We start from the raw sequence: 21,877 nt of genomic DNA, 5'->3' as shown, positions 1-21,877 counted from the left end.
CAACTACTTGTTGCAAAGACTGTTATCCATAATTTTTCATTGAAAAATAATTAAATGAAACAAGACATGAGGGGAGGGGGGGGGGAGAGAGCCTGGAACATCTTCTATAAGCGATATCTTAACGATTAATTGTTTCGCATGAGACAAGAACAAATGTTATGACTAGAATTCTAGCTCCTCCATGTCGGAAATGTATTTTCTGCAGAACGAAACCCAGAGGCATAAAACATATATTTAACTGTTTCCGCAAGCAACTCACTTGTAGAATAGATCTTCACGCACGACACCGAATCAATAGCGATATTATGTAACTATTCTTTTAACTATACTGTTGACTCTTCATTTAAAAAACGGTAGCACATTGACGCCTGAATTGCTCAATTATTCAATTCGCTACTCTTATTAAGTTTTACAGACTGGAAAAGCCAGCGTCGTTAAAACAGTGTCATATTTTAAGGTAAAGAAACTAAAATAACGAGTTATTACAAATCTCATTAAGGAAAAACTGTAAGATTATAAAATCTCCGTTTTAAGATTCTTTAAAGGTTAAGCGACATTTTTGTTAGGAACCGTAAATAGATATCGGTATAAATGCTAACGCAAGCATAGAGTAACACGGCTGATGAACAGTGCAGCCTTGTCATGACGTTATCAGCTGACTATGTGCTGTCATCACACTCATCGAGCGATACTTATTTGGCTTTCCCATCAGAGGTTTCCTTCTCTTTTCTGGGAAGAGTAACGGTGAGAAGACGTCGAGTAGGATCACATCTCATTTTCACGATGGTATCACGAAGCGTTTCCTGAATGGGCAGACAGAAGACCTGGAGCGGCCAAGAGCGGCCGGTGGATGAGTAGGACAGTGTGTCGCCGTCCTGCACGTTGGGCCCCGTTCTTCTCCACGTGACCTGGCCACTGACCCACTTTGGTTTCTCCTGGTTCCCTCTCTCTGTCTTTCTCCCTGTCGACTCCCTACTCCCTATTCGACGGCTTCTGTCCTCTGTGCAGAAACGGTCCCCCTTCTTCATTCGAACCGGGCTTCCGTCGAATGTTGTGCTGCCACCACCATAAACGACTTCCACCATCGGACCGGCCACCACCACCGATCTTCGAAGGTGCCGCTTATGACTTAGCCATGCGATTCCAGCAACACATGCCGTGGCACAAGGTACGACGGCCAGACAGGTACCATCCCGTTTGCTAGCCGGATGGACGATCGCGCGGTACAGATCGGTGCGAGCGCGTAAGAGTCACAGAGATTTTCAAGTGAGCAATCGGTAGCTAGCCTCGCAAGAACGAATCCTGGTATCGCCGATGTTGCCAGTAGGCTGACGATCGACGAATGTAATAACGCGCGCGATAAGAGAAGATCGAGACGTGCACGAGGTCGGTGCACCGGTTCGAAATTCGATCGCGGACGTTGCACACGATTCATGCCGGCGAATCGACTGGCAAGACGAGAGCAAGTTCAGTGAAGAAGTGCGGAAGGGATCAGTGATCTCTTTAAAGGGAAACCTCCATCGTGAAAGGGACGAGCACGCAACAAGGGCAAGGTCACGTTTTCCTCTCTTGCGCGGAAGCAGACCGGAAGAGCGGACCCGTCGTCTGCCGGAATTAAAACAACGTTATGAGACGCGCTTAACGTGCCCTCTCGGTTGCACCCAAGGTTAATGCGCTGCACGGTAAGTGGCTAGGCCCTTAAGGGGGTTGTTTGATCGATGGTGCGGCTGGTGGAACGAGCACGAGATAATTTCCCTCGTGTCTCAACAGAAGGAATTGCTTTATCTTTACGATATATTAGGTTAAGTAAAAAGTCATCGCGTTTTTTTAAAAGACATCTATCAGTAAAAACCGCAATTACTTTCTTACCAGCAATATAAATATATCTTAATAGAGTAAAGTTTCAGCTTTAAAAATCTCTTTTTTAAATTATACGATACGACAATTTTTAATGGAGTTATGAGCGATTAAAGTCAAAATAATTCTTTTATTTAATCCGCGATAACTCAGTAATCAAAAGTCGTAGGAATATTAAAAAAAAACGATTTTGTAGGGAAAGTATCAAGCTTTCACGATAGGTAATCGAAAATTTTCTCAAATTCGTTTTGGACACGTTACAAATCCACAAAGTGAGAAGAAAATTTTTCGTCTTTTTCAGCTCGTAGTTTTTGATATGTAAAAATTATCAAACTCATATAAACTTAAAAAATGTGATAAGCTTTTAAAAGTAGAGATTTCAAGCTTTAAAACCCTTTTTTTAAATTTGAATTTCATTCATTATTGACGAAGATATTGTATATACAACTTTGAGCTAAAAAATACGCGATGACTTTTTACTCAACCTAATATTATATTCTCGACTTGCGAGCTTTTAACAAATTTCTATATTTAACAGAATGTGAATTTAAGTATCTCATTGAGTATCTCTAACAAAAGCACCGTATAAATATGGATATTTCGGTGGAAAGAAAAGAAGAGGAAATGTGTGTCCCCTTGCAACATGTGTCTTTTAAAAAATAAATAAGTAAAAGAGCACTTTAGTAAAAGACTATTTTCATTAAAAATATTTATATGGCGTATTTTTTTTCTAATTAAAATTTGGATCCAGATTAAGATTTGGATTAAATGTCTTGATGCATTTTCTTTTCGTTTCATACACTTACTATGCAAATAAATAAATCAGTTCTAACTAATATTATTACTATTGTAACCATTGGAATACTTTATTAATAGGCTCATCTATTTTTAAATTTAAATGTGACATAAATGTCATCGTAAAATCACAAAATTGAATTCTTAGTACATACCATTGGATTATTCGTGTCCTGAGCATTTCTTATCTTTCAAATATTAGAACAATTAAATAATGGCCTCTATCTTTTTTTAAATATACAACTTTACAAATATTTTCTAGAAATGTTAAAGTGTACGTGAGAAATACTTGATAATTTTTATAAAAGTGATGAAAATTAACCCAGGACATGAACAATCCATTGAGTGTAATAAAGAACCGAAAACTCATCGTGTGTATTAATTAATATTTACGGAAATGATATATATATATATATATACATATATAAAAAAGCAATTCATTTGTTCTCACAAGAGCAAGTTTAACGTGACATAATCGGCATGAAATTTAATATCAACGCAAAAGTTCAAATTGTTTACTAAAACAAGATCGGATAGTAATTTGATTCCCGTCGAGAAACCGGAGAAAGCCATGTTCTCAGCATTAAAACAACATACATTCCGAAGATGCAAACAGAAGACCATTTGTATCGCACTTACGAAAGGTGTTTCGATCTTTCATTCCGTAACTTTTTTTCTCCCCCTGTACATTCTTCGTCCACGCGTCATTAAGCGTGCCCGACACGATGCGTCTGCTCGAGCTAGACGCCGAAAGTTACCAGGAAGATCTGCGACACACAAATCGATGACGCAAGTAACAGGTATCGGCGACCTGGCTTGCAGCGCGGACCTGCCCTCGTTCGCCGATAGACGAGACGTGCAGCGTGATGCACTAACCGTGAAGCGCGCGCACCTGAATCGCACGAGAAGTCAGCATCGTGCGAATTACGCTTCCAGTTTTACGTTACCAGTTTCATGCGTGCAACGGTCACGCATAAGGTTGGTGAATCTTAAGCGTGGCGTCCACCGTAAACACAGTTATATTCGGTAAATATTATCAAGTTGTCATAAAAATAAAATAAAGATCATTAGCGTTTTTCTGCCTGAAGTAACCTTCCTACTTGTTTACCAGTTACGTTTTTTTTTTTTTTTTCACAAACTCTTTTGTCCTTCTTTATATACAATATATACTGTTATATTTCTTATATTTGAGTACTCTTAGTTCAACGAAGAAGTCCGTGCGGGTAGCTTAAGAAAAGAGGACAAGATGAAAATTTATTAGGCTTGGGAACCTAAAAAATAAATCGATCGAGGTGTGTATTCTCAGTTTTAAAGGATCTATAATTTTCTCATATATATATCTAACAAGATACTCTTTGAATGGATAAAAGATCTCTTATGTTGACCCCAAGCAACGTCTACCGCGTACGTCTTTTACGTACGTACACGTCCAATGTGTACCTGAGCCAAGTATGTGGTGGCGGGTCGTAACGGTTGTCGAGGCTTCGACAGTTCGTTGTCACTCTTTCCAATCATGTAGACTCATTCGCACATTTAACGCTTCTACGCCTTTAACCGGTTAATCCGTAAAAAAAAAAGATTTGCATTTGTAACACATGGCGTCTTTTAAGGTTAATTCACATGCAAACAGAAATTCACCGCTAATGCGGATTTTTCACGTGAGAAGAATTAAATTATTGATTTTTTAAATATACAAATCACGTTTCCCTTACTTGAGTATCTATCGACATCTCTTCGTAGCTTTAAACGTAAACAAATTATCTAAATGAAAACTCTTTGATTTTAATAAAATAATAATCTCTATAATCTCAACTGACGTAAAAATTAACATATAAATCGTAATCAACGTATAATTAATACTTATTATATAAATCGATTAAAAAGTTGTATTTATAAAATTACGCTTAGAAAATTATGGAACATAAAAAGAAAATTATAATACGTAAATTAAATTATAAATAGATGAATTAATCTCAACCAGTAAAACCGTTACCGATTAAGATTTAAGTGTGCAAAAAAAAAAATGATTAAAAACAGGATTTCCGCTTTCATCGAAAAAGTCTCTTTTCTAACAAAATCGCGCTGATAAACCACAAATGGTTACGCAGCTTGTCGTATCATCATTGCCACGTTAACGTACAATACTGCGGCTATCACTTTCGATGCTTCGTACAAGGCGATCGGATATTGAGTGTCTTCCGTGTTGAAACGAGCGCAAGAAGAATTGATCGGTTTTGCACGAATGATCGCGCTCGAAATGTTTTAAACGATCGAGTGAAAGCAGCGGCCGTCTGCATCTTCGTCCTAGGTCTAGTTTCGCGCGGTCACTTCGCGGACTTCTGTGTTCCATTCGAATGGCACGGGTTCCCTACTTTCTCAGATTATTTCGCTAATCACCGTCGTCTCGATAATTGACGCTCATGCTTGCACTCGCTTAGAGAAAATGGAGGCCAAAGACGTTCCGACCTGTTGAATTAATTCAAATCGCGCTTATCCGTGAAAAGCGAATCGCGGAAACGGGGCTGAGTGTGAAGAGAATCTTTCTTTAATTCATGAGACAAAAAGAATCTTCTTTCATTCGTAAAATTACTTGCAAGATAAAAATTTGAAAAAACTCTTACGACGGTACTAGACAGATCTCCAATTATTATATATTAACAAAGTTATTAAATGAGCGAAATTCGAAATAAAGGTCTAATTGCCTCTGTCGTAACTTTCAGCGTTAAATTAACGCTGTAATGGCATTTCGGCGTCATCAATCACCCACGCGCATGATGTGATCGATCGTTAATAGTCAAATCATCAATCGTTGATGGTCTACACGACAGGTTGCCGAGGACGAGGAAGCCCCCGTTGAGGCAATCGGGTCACCCAGATCCAATAATCAAGATCCAATCACATTGAAACTAAGCTTTCTCCGGAGGTTTCTGTGTTACGTGCGTGTATCTATGCGTGCATATGTGCATTGCACCGTACGCACTTGCATTCACGATACTTCACAGTGACGAACGGCCAATGAACGCGGAAGAATTTTCGATTCTGATGATCCGCGCCTCGCCGGAGGTCGAGGTCGGCAGAGGATCCTCTCGGCAAGGATCCTCCGTGTGACGAGCGTGCAAACGTGGGATCTCGCTGTGTTTTCCCCGCAAACATTTTTTTCCCGATTCACCGGGAGAATTCTCTCGTACACCTTCTCTGCCGGCAGTAAAGCACGAGTCGAGAGAGAGAGGACTCGTTTACCATTGATCACCGCGGCAGATAGCCCGGAAAGTAATGTCCGCGGGAATGTAACGTCGCGGTTTCGCGCTGTCGACGATCAATAAACGTAACAACGAAAGCGCGAAATGGCATGGACGACGAGAAATTTGATGTGTATAATTTGACGTAAATAATAAAAATATATATCATATATAGAGGCACGTGTAAATAAGAAAGTTAAGTAAAAAGGCCAAGAGACGAACGAAAAATAAAAGATGCTAAAGGTAATAAATCATAATTTAATGTCCAATAAATTGTGAAAAATTATAAAACATTTCAACCACATAGAGTCCTCATCAGCTAAGCAAAGTGAATTTGAAAAAACTTGAAAATTAAAGTACGAGAATAGATATCGAAAGAATCAAATTAAGAATAAAATTTCGTTTCATTGAATAAAGAGATTCTATGTGTGCGTAGTTGAAGCAATCTATTATACTTATTATAATTATTGAACATTAAATTATTGTTTATTACCTTAACATCTTTTGTTTTTCTATCATTTAATTTTCTCTTTTTGCTTCGCAACATAAGTTTGACTTTTTTGCAACTTATTATGCATGCATATTTTATAGCATAAAAAAGGTGGGTCTAAAAAAGTAAAGTGGAGGATCCTACTTGAAGTAAGTGCGTTGAATTCTCGAGTTGATTGGTATAATCACTGACAACGACCGGAAAATGTTACGCGAAAACGAAACACCTGCAACGAAAGTGACTTCCGCGTATATACGGCCGTACGTAGGGCATACGAAAGGCTCGCACTTGTGTGTTAACAGCATATAACGATGTAACATTCTCACGATGTAAGCCTTGTGCAACTATTACGCGATATACCGACATTATCATAATTCAATCGACCCTGAATCAAGGTAGCCGTGCATAATGAAGTGTGTGTTTAACCTTACGCTTAACTTTAAATAGAGAATGTTTCATAATTATGGATTATGTTAATATACAAGTTAAGCATTACGTATTTATAATCTACAATCTCGTCCTTGCATTGTACAAGTCCTTATTACATATGCAAAAGTAAATGAAATATATATTCATTATTTTTCTTTAGAATTATTATTTTATTTTTATTATTATTTTACTATATATTATCTTTTATCATCTATCAGAAATTTTCTCTCTCATTTTCCACTTGATGAAAACATCTTCATAAAACATTTCAGTTAAAATATTTTTTAATCTGACTAATTTTTGTTTCCACATATTTATTTTTTAAATTATGTATTATATTTTACGGATCAAGCGGCACAATTTAAAATATAAATGCGAGTCACATTATATATATATGTGTGTATGTATACATACATATAATTCAAGTATAATACATTTAATGTAATTAGTACATATAATCATCCAATATTTAATGAAATTAGCATAATCATGCATACATTTAATCAACATCATATAATCGACCGGATGTTCCAGTTTTTAGGTTAACAGGTGAGAGTATTAATATAGTCATATCAACTCACGTGTCTGTGTGGAACAACAGTTCACTTTAACGGATCGCATTAAAAATCAGAGCGGCACGAACGGACCATAAATAGACAAAAACATTATCATAGCTTATGTCGAAACTATCATTTGACAATCAATCAATCGTTATATACCTAAATTGTTCCTTTGTTACAATTTAACTCTACGAAGCTTACCTAATATAAAACTCAGTTTAATGCTGCTGCATCTCATCGATTCATTAAATTCTCAATTTTTATAGTTTGAAATATGCAGTGGCTGCCGAAAGTTTCCAACATATAATTTTATGATAATCCTTGTCGATCTATTTTTCAATTTATATTATGAATTAATAAAATTTATATTATAATCAATTTAGGAATATTTTAAATACTAGAATATACATTAAGTACTTTTATACTAAATGTTACGTAAAAATTTTGTATCTAAACTATACAATAAAGTTGGCCGGAAACTTCCGGCATTATATATGAAATTTAAAAAAATTAAAATTTCAAAAGTGCCAGATTGCAGTATCTTAAAAACTCACAGATACGTGTATTTTCACTGGCACGTCGACTTAAATGAATGACGGTAATCTCGTATGACACGTTGGAAGATGAACTTTATAATGGGTTAGCAAGGCCACGGTGGGAATGGGACAGAATGTCGATGAATTGGTAAACTGGGTCACCAGTGTCTTGGTGAACCTGTGTTAAAGCAACCAGCGGCTTGCCTGACGCTCATTCTCGTATCTTTGCTTCTCATCATCTCTCCATTTCTTCTCCTCGTCTCGCTCATCAAGACTTCTACTCTACCGCCGAAGATCTCCGGCGACTTTACCTTCAGGTTCCTTCGATATCTCGTTCCCGTTCCTCCTTCTCGTCCGCAGCTATCTCGTACATCGGGCTTGTGTGTGACTGACTGTAACGGGATTCCGGACATACGTGCGCGCGCGCCCGTGTTTGCTTGTGAACTTCTCCAACAAGGAAGAAACACATAGGTCCAAAGCGATGTTTGCTCTTCATACATTTTGACGATTCACGTGTGAAACGTGTGCGAATGCTGTATTAGTGGAATTTCAAAGGGAAAGGGAACTTCTTTGAACGTGTGAACATTGACAAAAGCGAGAAAGCGAGTAAAGATATGCTTCGTGTTCTCGCTGAAAATTTTAATAGTATAATTTGCCTTTATCTCAATTAATTCTATTTTTATCGTTATTGTATATTAGATTAAATTAGATACAAATTTATATTTTTATAAATTATAATGGCGACCGTAAACCTTTTTTGACCTTTTGCTTCTTACAAAAATTATTAATAGAGTATATACTCACTCACGTTTATCTGCGTTTTTTTGTGTGTGCAAACACACCTACGCGATATAGGAGCATTGATCCATATTTTTGAAATATTGGTTAACCCTTCATGTATTCATCCATTATAAGTATTACATTATCAGTCATTGGATTCACTTGTTCGTTAATCAATAACTGTAATTTGAAATGATACGCTATACAAATCGAGCGTAAACCACGTTTTAGCATACGATGCAAATATTTTTCGATAAAATTGTTTCAAATATGCGAAGAGATAAATACGAGATTATTTTCAAATATGTATTCGTTATAATTCGTAATTTACGATTCATTTGGTGTAATATTACATGCTTCATTATCTTCGGTTTTAATATCGTAATTAATATCCATTTTATATGAATGATAATTATTTACGTTATTTGCGTCATATCTCATTCAACTTTTTAATTAATTTTTGGAAATAAATTACTATACATATATCTTGAATTTTGTTGAATTTTAAATAATAAATGTTCATTAGTGTGCATATAAATTGTTGCATGTAAAATTAATTGTTAGTATTTTGTAAAATTAATTGAGAGAATACACTATGGGAATCATCTTACGACTCAGTTTTTCTGGCATACGTGCGAGAGGCTGATATTTTTGTACCGTTATGAGAGACAAAAACACGTGGCAATATGTAGATCTGGTAATTAGCTCTGAAGAATTACGGCTGCTGAACAATTATGCTGAAGATGAACTTAAAAAAACAGATCTCTTTTCAATGTGTCAATCAACACAGATGTTATCTCTTCGTAAATTATTCACTTGAAAAGAGAGAATATAATTGATCAACTAAATATCTTCTGTGAACGCTATCTCTCACTTATTTTGTGCTTGAATACATTTATGTCATTATGAGAATGGAGAAATTTTCTGGCTGAAACGTAATGCGCGTTTAATGGATAGGATAAGTAAGTTTGTATCTCGCAGAAAGAAAATTGTAACTTATCCGCTTTTTCTTAGCGAATATAAGCGCTATATGAATATAATGCTTCATATATCTTTTACGTCATATTTTACGTCTCAAAGTCAGGTCTTTAAAACTAAAGGATGCTTTAAGATCGTCGTTGAGCTGGTACCAAGAGCCTTTATAAATAAATTAACGTTGACTTAAAGCAGAGCTACCTTTAAATTTGATAAGAACATTTTAATTTTTTATCTGCTTAAAATTTTAATATACAACTAATATAAATCTTTCAAGATAAATGTCTTTTCTCAATAAGTAGATCTAGATTTTCTTAAAATACTTTTTTATTACAGATGGTTGTTGAGAAAGGTGTCTGTCTGCTGTTCATCTTTCTTACTCTGACATGCGTCTTTTCTCACTCCTGGACGCCTCAAAATGAAGGTAATTAATACCATCTACATTTTTAATATATCTATTTTAATAGGACCAAATATTTTATTAACGTATTTTTTTTTCTCTCTCTCTATTCCACATATGTGTATTTAAAGAATTGAAATTAGAAACTTGTTTAACGCAGAACTAAATAACCCGTATAATTTACATAATTTTTCAAACACATCTTTTTCCGCATAATAAGTCATTATTTTTTTTTTTTTATCGTTAGAAGGTAGTACATACACGAGTAACGCAAAAATGAGGCAAAACTCGGATTTCTACTTTTACAAATTATTCTTGCATATGCATTCTCGTTAACATGCATACCAGTGTCCGCGGCTCGTATACAAAATGATATGTTAAAGTCGGCGGTCATTACTGACACCAAATTCTACTTTCCGTCTTTCTTTGAGCAAAATCAACAACAGAGAGGTGGAGCCGAGAACGAAGCTTTTCGCCATATGCCATTTATTCCGGTCGCGCGTTGAGCGTATAATACAGACGAGGTGAAATTCGATTTTCTGCCGAGCTGCGCGAATATCGATGTCTCACGTACGCCGCTTTCGGTCCCTTCCGGCGAGCATGAGAGGAAGGTCAAGGGTCGTCGGAGAAAAGCCGCGCGTCAGTGTTTCACGTTTTAACTCATCGCGTTTTTACGAATTTTTGGCACGGCAAATATTGACATTGTATTTTATTTAGAATTTTACACGCGGTCCTTCAAAAGTCTCAAAAGAGACGTTTCGTTCATGAGTTTGTGTGAAACACATAAAAATTTGAAGATATTTACGCGGTACTCGAGATGAAAGTGGCGCATGTTGTCGGAGCAATATCGTTCCATATATATATATATATAATATATTCTATATTCACTCAATTATACATGTTATTGACGTGTTTATGGAGAATAAACTTCACAACGTGACGGTCATTTTAACGACAGTGATATTGAATCATTAAACGTGATTATTTAATATGACATATAACAAGCGATTTGGGCAATTGAAGAAAATCAATTCAGTTGTATTAATTATAAAACATGAGATTAATATGAACAAGTAACAGTCGGTTTTAATTAATGTATAATTGAATCAATGTAAACAAAAATTAAACATAAATTTCAATTAATGCAAACAATATTTTACATTGAAAATTAAAATGTAACGACAAACGATGATTCTATACGATGAGAATCTATCGCGAGAAGAAGATTGACTTCGAGCTTCTCATTAAACACAGTTAAACAGACAATTCTAGGACACTCTTGTTTATTGACGGCGAATTTTCAAATGTCATCTATCAAACACGTCAAGTTATCAACGTCGTCAATCCGAAAGACGCTTTCTCTCGAAATTATTCTTACAAGCTGGCATATCAAATATGTAACTATTATATTTAAATATTAACGATGACTTTACCCTATATATCAGAAATTTACCTTTCTCTACTTTCGCACGTCCGATTTGTGTCAAGAGACTTTGTGGCTCGTGCGACACTCGCGATGACATTTACAGCTCTATAATAGTTTATGATGACATTTCTCGCAGCGCGTGAAATTTCTTCTCGTTGAGAATTCTCTTTCGATTTATTTGTTATATCAATTTGTATAGGATCTATAAAATGTTAAACATTTTTTTTATCGGGCGCCTGCATGATCATGTGACGTAAATGAGAAGCTTGTAAAATTAAATAAACAGAACAAAGTTATCAATTATAAAGAATGATAGATTTAATTAAAATAAAGATTTGTTTAAATTTTTAAACGATAACTGCATAACATTTTAAAACACAGTAATAAGAGTCTATTTATTTATTTGTAGCGCTTAACAGATTATCGAGCTTATATTTTATCAGTTATTGATTATTACTGTCAGAGACTTCAGGGAATAATAAAAATATCATATTAATTGAAAAAGTAAGTTATATAACACAAATATGACAGAAATATAATACAAAATGTAGAATAAAATGAATCTCTTTAATAGTACCAACTTATATATCTGTTTTAATAATACCCATATTTTTAGCTGCTTCGTCCTACCTGTTTCTAAATGCACATTGCATCCTACCTCGACACAGCAATACGCGTAGGAAATACGAGATCGAAAAGTTTAACCGTAATATGGGTTAATTATTACTGCTATTTGTGGCCAACATATTTTGTCCCCAACATATATTTTATCGTTGCAGTATTATGATAGAATAAATGAAAGAACATCTCGCAGGAAATTGTGCATCATCATCTTTATCGCGATACTTGTGTTTAACACATTAATATAACTATTTTCTAAAGTGCTCATTTTCTCGAGATTGGTTATAGATTGAGATCAATAAACCATTAACTGCTTAGTAATTATTTTCATTATGTAAAAGACATATAATCTAAGATATAAGATATAATCTATATAATCCATCAGATAAATATCAGTACACGAAACAGTATATATAAAAAAGACAGTAACGCGACGCGCTCAATTTAATTCACATAAATAATTCACGAAGTTTGCTACAAAACTTTGAGATCGTCGTGGGTATTTAATACGACGCTCTACCGTTTTGAGCAAACTTCTGTTAAACGTAATATCAACAACGAGCGTTTAATGCTCGAGCGTATTGCGTCACATGTCTCACAATGATTAATTAAGGTGTATGCACTTTATGCTTTCATACATATTGTCTATTAACTAGCATGCCTTACATGCTCCAGAATGGGCATAATCGCGCTCCTACGGCTCACGTAGTCAACCCATTTTTCACAACACTGTGCACAATCCCGCGGCTAATCTAAATTGCAAATTGCCCTCTTCCATTTTCCGCGTCGCGTAGAAAAGAAAGTTGTACAACCCACGACGGACGTCGCAAAAAATATGTAAATTTTGCGCGAGAACATATTTACGTAACAAAGAGCGGGCATATAAAAACGATGAATTTAATTCATTGAGTTCCTAATCAATTGAGAACTCAAACTTTCTACCACAACATTACAAGTAAAAAAAATTTATCCCGCAAATTTTTATCCCATATTGTTGTTTGATAGATATTTTATTACTTTACACTTATCACACAATTGATATTTATTTTATATTTTTTTATCTTGCAATACATAAAAAATTCGAAAGACGAAAGGTGTCTGGAAGACATTCGAGAAATGTAGAATATCTTTCAGACAATTTTATGGCGAGTTTTAGGGGAGTTTGTGTTTCTTCGGGTATGTGTTATATTTGGAAACGAGCGAATGCAGTATACAAAGACTGATAAATATGAGATAGATCGGTAAGACGCGAGAGTCCACGCATAGCAAAAATCTGGAACGCCAACACCGCGAGTATCCAGACAAGCATTGCGGACGGATCGCGGAGTAGGTCATCATATATCGGCAGTGTGCAAGCGCGTAGAAGGCACGTGCGGCGGAGCCTACATGCCTGCTCGTCTATGCTTTGGTCAGCTAAGCATAACCGGAAAAAGATAGCCGCGTATATGCAAGCACGACACACGCGCAAAACGGGCGTGCATCTCGTAATCGACGTTTTCTCGCCGTATATCCCGATATTAATTCAATATTGATGCTGATTCATATTTTCTCTCGCGTGCTCGAGAGCAGGAGAGATGTTATCGTCAAATCTATAAGATGGGAATTGAATGAAAGAGCGAGGATAACTTTTTGAAGAAACAACCTTCCTTTCGTTCCTCTTTCTTAAATGAATCGATATCTACGCGATATCTATATTTATACTCTTCTTGCGTGAACTTCGTTCATTCTATTGCAACATCGGTGACTGGAAAATGGAAACGTTGCAAAGATAAACGGTGTCCATATATTTTGGCCCACGCAAAAACGGTTGTTTAACGTCTCTACCACGGGTTGCATATCGCAACCAATAAATCCTCGATCCGATATTCGATTTCTCTTTAAGGGTAAACCGAAATTTGGGGCAGTGTATCGAGCTACGTGAACGCGTTGGTTGCTCTTCCGCAACCCAAATACCAACCGGAGCGAACTTTGGATGCCTCTTCGCAACATGCTACGATAATTTATTTTACGAAAATAAACTTTTATCGTTTTTTTTTTTCTTCAGAAATTGCGAAAGTTCTCTAAACTAATATCTTATGATGTACACGTAAAATAAACGCTCAAGAGACGCCACATTATTTATATGGAAAATTGGATCTTAGTGAAATGACTTAATTTTCATATAATAATATGTGTGTGAACAAAAGATATCATAGACACAAAACTGATGCACTCTAAAAAATAATGTGGATTTTAAATCTACCGGTGTCCGTAATTCTCACTGTATTAGCATTAATATTAACATCAACATAACGTAGTTTTAAATCCATATTATAATAGTGATATCAATGTTGATATAAATAATAAGGTTTTAAATCCATGTTGGTGTTAATGCAAACACTAACACGATGAGAATTGTATGTATAGACACCGCATGTATTAAATCGATATTTTTTTAAGTGGATAATTTTTGAGCTATGATATATCAAAAGTATACTATGTGAGCACAATTTGACACCTTTTATACATCCTAGCTCAAAAACTATTTATTATTAAACTTTGTATTTATGACATTCTTGTTCATCACATTATAAAACATTATATGTGAAAGCTAACTCATTCACTGGGACCAATTTTCCATGTAATTAGTGCAGGATCCTTTATAAAAATATCGTATAAGCTTCTTTTTATATAAAATGCGCTATTTTTCGATTCTTTCTCAAATGAACTCTTTGCACAAAACAAAGAGGAGAGTCGTGAACCTTGTAGGATTGATCTTTTATTATAATTATCTTTCAGGTAGAAAGCTGTTCGGTGGCTACACGATAGTGCCGAAGGTGTGCCGGCCGTCATTGCCATCGCGCATTAAGTCGAGCGAGCCACCGATATGCATGTTTAATTATGAATGCACACGGCGTAACGGTGAGGTCGTCGGCGCCTGCATGGACGGCTTCCTTTTCGGTGCGTGCTGCCAATTACCACCGAAGAGCTCGATGAATAGCAACGATAATCTGTCCAGCACCGAGGAGTTTATCAATTTAGAACAGATCGACCATGTACCCGACATACCTATCCTGCTGAATTCGGACGGCATGCCGATTAGCATGTCATCGAGTGGCGAGACCACGAAAACTGATAAACCAAATGTCTCTAGTGACGGCGAAACGATATACACGAAGATCTCTAGTTCGAATCAAAATTTTTCACCGATATCGTCATCAAGCAACGCCGAAAAAATTCAATTTCCCCAACAGACAAACATAAATCAGTTAGTCGAGGGCTTCCCGGCTCTTTTAGGTCAGCAGGACATTATCGATGATCTAAGATTGCCAGAATTGTTGATGCATTCAGATTCTAACAACGATATTCAGAATCACCAAGATCCGCCAAGGGAGAAACCAATCACTACGTTGCTGAGTCCTGATCAAATTTTGCAAATAGTGGATCCAGTCGATCAGCTTCCGGCGTTGTTCTCGCACGGACTAAGCCAGAGCAATCACAGCGATCCAGAGACAATATTGTTGAATGAGAACGGTACAATGCTCGAGGAGATTAACAATCCGGACGAGATTTTCCGACCCCCCTCCACTGAAATGCCGATCGATAAGATCACACAAGATGGAAATATGTGGATAAAATTTTCAGAGCAGACTGAATCCTCCATGCCGGAGTTGACGGGGCAAACTTCCAAATTGACATCGACGATAATGAATGTGCCCATGGTGACTCAGATGTACACCAACGTGCAAAAGCTCACGAACGATCTATCCAGCACACTGCTGGCAAACACATTCGAGAAAACGAGCACAATCGAGAAGAAAATGACTACAAAAATGATGACGAATCCAATAAAAATTGAAACTACTACGCCAATGACCTCTTCCAGCATCAAAGACGACTTGGTGAAGGTACCCACCATTATATACGATTTGCCATCGGGCAACAAGAAGAAGGATGATGTTGTTTACGACAAAGAGGAAATCGCCATTAATCACATAATCTCCATTCTGAATGATACCACACCGAATACGGACGTATCAGTGACTCTTCCGGTTCCTAATTCCTCGCCGGTTCAGGCCTGGGTGAGTATTGACGAGACCTCAAAACCTATCCATCATGTCAAAGTCAGTTCTGCAAATTATCGACCTACAACGCCCGCGTCCTCGACTTTCCCGTACAGTTATTACAAACCTGGTTTCATACAGTCTAAACCTTCGTCGGCGTACTACAACTACGAGCTCGTACCTACCGAGACGACTTACACGTCGCATCATCAGACATCGAGTGGCTCACGACCATCCACGCAAACGTACTCCGGCGCTTCCAGCGGCAGTTTTATCAGCAACCGACCTACGACAAACCCTCCGGCGCCGACCGTGATAGTTCTCGGCCCGCTTGGAACGAGCTTTACCACGCAAACTACTCAGAAACCCGTCACGAGGAAACCTTCGGGCACAACTATCAAGCCAACTTCAATTTCGATTAAAACTACTCCTGTTAGACCTATCACCCTAATCACCAAGAAACCCAGCGTGTCCACTACCATAACTCACAACATCAGCACCGTAATTTCCAACGTCGCCAACAACAACGTGGTCTCTACTAGCTATATCAGTGTCAATCTGAAGGATGGCACCAGCGCGAAACCAACGGTTGATGTTAACACCGAGGCGATCGAGGAAAATGCAAGCACAAAGATTCGGCCGAGCACAAAAAAGCCCGTAATTTGGACCACGGTCTCCTCGTGGTCGAGTAAACCAACGTTCAATCTAAAGCCATCGACGTCCAGTGTCAATTGGTCAAACAATAATTTGACGCCAGTTAATAACATTATATTCAAAGATACGGTAAACAAGGCTACCAGCACCACCGCTGCACCTTGCGATGATGAGACTGCGGCACCAGACGATCTCATCAATTTCCCACCAGTGCGGAATCCGAATCTTAACATCTCCATGCCGATCTCGCAGCAGGAGAAGCCGACAATTGTTGAGGCGTACAATAACACCGGGTATCCGGATATCGAACTCATCAGCGAGCACGATATTCCGACGCCCACGTTCGTTGAGGACGATGTGCTGACAAACAAAGTTGATGCTTTCGTTGTTAAGCTCGTCGAGTCGCTGCAGGGTACTTTTGAGGTAACAAGATAATTTAGTTTTATGCTCCTGTGTTGTTTAACGAAGTTTTAAATTACTTTGAGTTTTTTTACGCAGCGGTATAGCTTAATGTTCAGCGCTTTGAGTAGATAAACACAGTTTACATTAATATCTCATTATTTTTATACTTATAAACTAAAACGTTGAAAGCTTGTTGCTTTTGAATTCTTTATTCTCTCTTGCTTCTAAAAATTTTACACACTTTATGAGTTAATTTTACTCGAGTAACATGAAAGCGACAAGATAAATTCAAACATTAGTATAAAGTCAAAAGTTGACTCACATATGTTGTCCATGTTAAACTGACATATTAAACTTGCATTATTTTTAATTAAAGATATTATTCTTTGCTCATTTTTAGCTCGTTTAATATATTACTACATTGTTTTAATCTTTTAAATTTTTGAAAAATTGCTTAATATTAATTATTAAAATGCTCTTGAATTAAATTAAAAAAAAAATTTGTTTAACATGATTCCAATCAGATCTGAAGGGTTAATAATAATTATCTCGGTCCGTATTCAGGACGCACTTTTATCAATAAATACGTAAAATGTTATTTCTGAAATTCTATATGCAACGTGAACTATGTGCTAAGTGCGTTCGACATTATTATATTCTGAATACTTCTAAATACTGAATACAAACCTTTATTTCTAACGTAGAATACTTGTGTAATTTGTTCTTCTTTTCTGATCGCCTTTTTAGAATCTAAAAGACATAGTCTACACTCGAAATGGCACCGTAGAGAATTCAACAACATCTTCTACCGTAACCAAAAGACCTCCAACTGGAAGCACTACGACAAAAAGACCTACGCGAAAACCCACAACTAGACCGGCGTCGTCCTCGTCGTCGACAACGACGAAGAGGCCATCCGCGACGACTAAGAGGCCTACTCGTCCAAGTCAGAAGCCGTCGTCGTCCGAGAAGCCAACACGTCCCACTAAAGCGACTACTCCGAAACCTAAACCAAACACATCGCAGAACGTCACAACGAAAAGGCCCCAAGTAATAACGAGGCGTCCGACAAAACCGACCAGGAAACCCACGACTGCATCGTCCAGCAGTACAGAGGCAATTCCGCTAGAAGAAGAACAGAGTGTGCACACGACTGCAAGCAGCATTGCAGAAACGAATGTCATCCAGCAGAACGTAGCCGACTTTAGGACTCGTAAGTGAGCAGTCGACAAGTTTGCAAAGTTTTTGTAAAAAAATTCTACAAATAAAAGATCCGAACATCTAAATCGGAATCTCGTTTCTTTTCTACTTTTTCACTAAACCTTATATTACTCTGTTTCAAATCCTTTATGAAAATGTGTATTTTTAATCGCAATTATCATGACTGTGTTGCATTACGGTCACCATAATGATTAATTGCGATAACAGAATGCGGCGTAAGACCTCTGGTCTCAAAAAGATCAGGAAAAATAGTCGGCGGAAAAGGCGCAGATTTCGGAGAGTGGCCATGGCAGGTTTTGGTTCGCGAGGCAACATGGCTCGGCTTGTTCACGAAGAATAAATGCGGAGGTGTACTTATCACTGATAAATATGTGATAACAGCGGCCCATTGTCAACCAGGGTATGTGTTATACAAATTTATTTTAAATTTCACCGAAAATTAGTAATTAACACAAATAATATGTTTGTGTCTATACAACTGCATTACATATTATTAAATTATATATCCCCCTTTCTCTTTCTCTTTCCCTATAATATAACAATTTTCAACTTCCATTATTATTTTGTTTTGTAAAGAATATGAAAATTTAATAATTTTAATTTTTATCGATTTAACCGAGCATTCAAAATAACTGATGCTGAGATGCTTTGTGTAACTGTTAGTAAACAATTGGAAAAATACAAATATAGCGTTATTTTATTGTTATTAGCTTCCTGGCTTCTTTGGTCGCGGTGTTCGGCGAATACGATATTTCGGGCGAGTTGGAATCAAAGCGCAGCGTTACGAAAAATGTACGCCGTGTCATCGTGAACCGCGGTTACGATCCAGCGACATTCGAGAATGATGTGGCGCTTTTGGAGCTCGAGTCACCGGTGCAATTTGACGAGCACATCGTACCGATTTGTATGCCAGAAGACGGCATTGACTTCACTGGCCGAATGGCGACGGTCACAGGCTGGGGCCGACTTAAATACAGTGAGTATCGATTTTCGTTCACCCAATTTGTAAATTGCGAACGCCTTTGTGTACACGACTCATGCGGTAAATTTCCCGCAAGACTAGAAAGTACAAAATGGAACAGGTTACCGTGACGAGAGCAGAGTAACAACTTTCACGATGACTCTCGTCTCCTAGCCTCCTACGCGCCCGAATTCTGTCCGCGGTTCTATCATGACTTTCTTTTCGCGCGTCATCTCGCCGCCAAGGTTTTACTAACGGTAACGCTACATTCGATAGATGGTGGTGTGCCGTCGGTGCTGCAGGAGGTCCAAGTGCCCATAATGGAGAACTCAGTTTGTCAGGAGATGTTCCAAACCGCCGATCACGTAAAATTGATTTTGGATAGCTTCCTCTGCGCTGGATACGCTAATGGCCAGAAGGATTCTTGTGAGGTAATCGGATGAGTTGCTCCCTACTGTATTCCATTAGCTTTATTAACTCTTCCAGCTGTTAGCGGTGCCTCTTTGATCTTATGGCAAATAATGTGATTACTTTGTTGGCTGCACGTGCGAAGCTTCAGTATAACTATACATAATCTACATAAGTTTTCAGTATTACTATACTATATTTCAGTATATAATCTACTTGATCTTCTATTGTGCAGGTCTTATTTTTCATTCTAGAGAGAAATATCAAATGCATTTGTTATCAGCCACCATCTGCACTACTTTTTAATCCTAATCGCTTTAATCCTAAACGCGCGATTACCCTTAATTACACGTACAAAATTTATGTCAATATTCTTAATAATATTGACTTTTTATTTTGAATTTTAATTGTTTTTATCATTATTTTATTGTGGAATAATTTCTTATTTTATTTTAACAAATCTTCAATATTTTGGCGATTAATCCTTTCAACTTGTTTGTCAATGCTGCGATAAATAACTATCTTGCATTCTGGAAGATTAATACCGAAAATAGGTCTTGCATAAACAATTATAGACAACGGTAATGATTTTCTTCAGGGTGACAGTGGTGGCCCGCTAGTGATGGAACGGCCAGACGGCAGATGGTTCCTAGTCGGGACCGTGTCTCACGGTATTAAATGTGCGGCTCCGTATCTACCGGGTGTGTACATGAGGACAACTTATTACAAGCCCTGGCTGCACAGTATCACCGGAGTCTGAGAAGCTGGGTCACAATCGTCGTCTCACGTTCTCGTCGCGTAATTCCGCGACCGGCACCAAATGCCATTCTGTATAAATGTACAAAAGAAGCCTAATTTATTTCCCTTCGAGATAGAGCGTACTTAACTCAATTAAGTAACACAATCGCAGATGTAACCAAACTTGAATGTCAGAGGACTGTATCGATTTCTGAATAATAATGAAACGCCTTATTCTCTTATGCATCCGTTATTTCATGTTTCCCATTAGTGCAACGGGAATGACACTTGCATAAGCAGCAACTTGTGTTGAGTAAATTTTATTGTAGAAGTAGAGAAATGCAGAGAGAGAGAGAGAGAGAGAGAAAGAGAGAGAGAAAAGGAAAAGAAAGAAGGGACAAAGAAAAGGAGGAGAATGAAGAAACAAGTCAACCTGAGTCTCAAGTTATTTAAATTTCTACGGAAATAGAATTCTATGGAATTGTCTGCGGTAAATTACTACTTCTCGGCGCACAACCAGTGCCCGATGCTGCATTTATGCGTATCAATGTTTAAACTCGTCCTTATGCGCATGTGTATACGTATTTGCAGAGTCAACATTGGAGTAAGTTCAGAGAGAGTATCGGAAGTTTTAAATCGTTATCACTCCTGAAATGACCGATTCCTATCGCTGCCTTCCACGATCGAAGAAACAGATACAAATAATTCACGATTTACGTCAATGCTCTACATAGCGACTTCCTAATTTGAAACTGATTTTTCTTTAACAAAAATCTTTAACAAAAATATCTTATTAATAAAAATAATGTTTAACTTAGAAGTTATTCATTATTTAATTTATAATTATTAAAATTGGTAAACTTTATAAAAATTGTCAACTCCTAAACAATTCAATTAATCGTAAATTAATGATATTTCAAATCACATCAGTAAAAATTTCATCATCAAAGATACGTGAGCGAATTTTGGACTACCACGTTTACGACACGGGTAAATTTCAAAAACTGCGCAACGTTCTTCCCCATATTTTATATCTCTGCCTGCTCCGTAAATACATTCGCGCCAGCTCATACATAAGTGCATAAACTGCAGTACATACATAAGTGCATAAAGACGAGCTACAAGCCCTATTTTATTGCATTGTTAGACGTTATTAAATACATTTTTATACGATAACATAACATGTGCGATTATTTATTCACCACCAACACTTCACGTACGGAAATATCATAAGACATCAACGACTACTTGACGTCACATCGCCGTGCATATTACGCGCTACAATCCTCGAGGTGATACTCCTATTAAAAATAGAGACAAATGTTCTCTAAATCGATCGAAC

General features: G+C 37.1%; 2 protein-coding genes across 3 annotated transcripts in view; one reads left to right on the top strand and one right to left on the bottom strand.

Annotated features, from left to right (window-relative positions):
- LOC108746021 overlaps positions 1-21,877 on the bottom strand; it is a 92,397-nt gene that overhangs the window by 57,158 nt on the left and 13,362 nt on the right. The window lies entirely within an intron of this gene.
- Positions 1,157-20,905, top strand: LOC108746014 (mucin-5AC). 2 transcript variants are annotated; one of them, XM_018482485.1, is made up of 9 exons: positions 1,157-1,682; positions 9,998-10,085; positions 14,887-16,169; positions 16,293-17,228; positions 17,955-18,420; positions 18,636-18,828; positions 19,139-19,404; positions 19,666-19,820; positions 20,396-20,905. In XM_018482485.1, exons 1-9 carry the CDS (start codon positions 1,671-1,673, stop codon positions 20,555-20,557), a joined length of 3,561 nt encoding a protein of 1,186 aa, XP_018337987.1. In that variant the 5' UTR covers positions 1,157-1,670; the 3' UTR covers positions 20,558-20,905. The 2 variants fall into 2 exon arrangements, with proteins under 2 accessions (XP_018337987.1, XP_018337986.1); XM_018482484.1 differs by having other exon boundaries at positions 14,887-17,228.

Source organism: Trachymyrmex septentrionalis, unplaced genomic scaffold (genome assembly GCF_001594115.1).
Source record: "Trachymyrmex septentrionalis isolate Tsep2-gDNA-1 unplaced genomic scaffold, Tsep1.0 scaffold16, whole genome shotgun sequence".
In the NCBI taxonomy this organism is placed as follows: Eukaryota; Metazoa; Arthropoda; class Insecta; order Hymenoptera; family Formicidae; genus Trachymyrmex; species Trachymyrmex septentrionalis.
This window is presented reverse-complemented; position numbering and strand designations above follow the sequence as displayed.

What these genes read in the sequence shown, in the direction of transcription:
- LOC108746014 (XM_018482484.1), top strand. An exon ending in CGCTGCAGGGTACTTTTGAG is followed by an intron (nt 17,229 to 17,954) that starts GTAACAAGATAA and finishes TCGCCTTTTTAG; the next exon opens with AATCTAAAAGACATAGTCTA. An exon ending in GCCAGAAGGATTCTTGTGAG is followed by an intron (nt 19,821 to 20,395) that starts GTAATCGGATGA and finishes GATTTTCTTCAG; the next exon opens with GGTGACAGTGGTGGCCCGCT.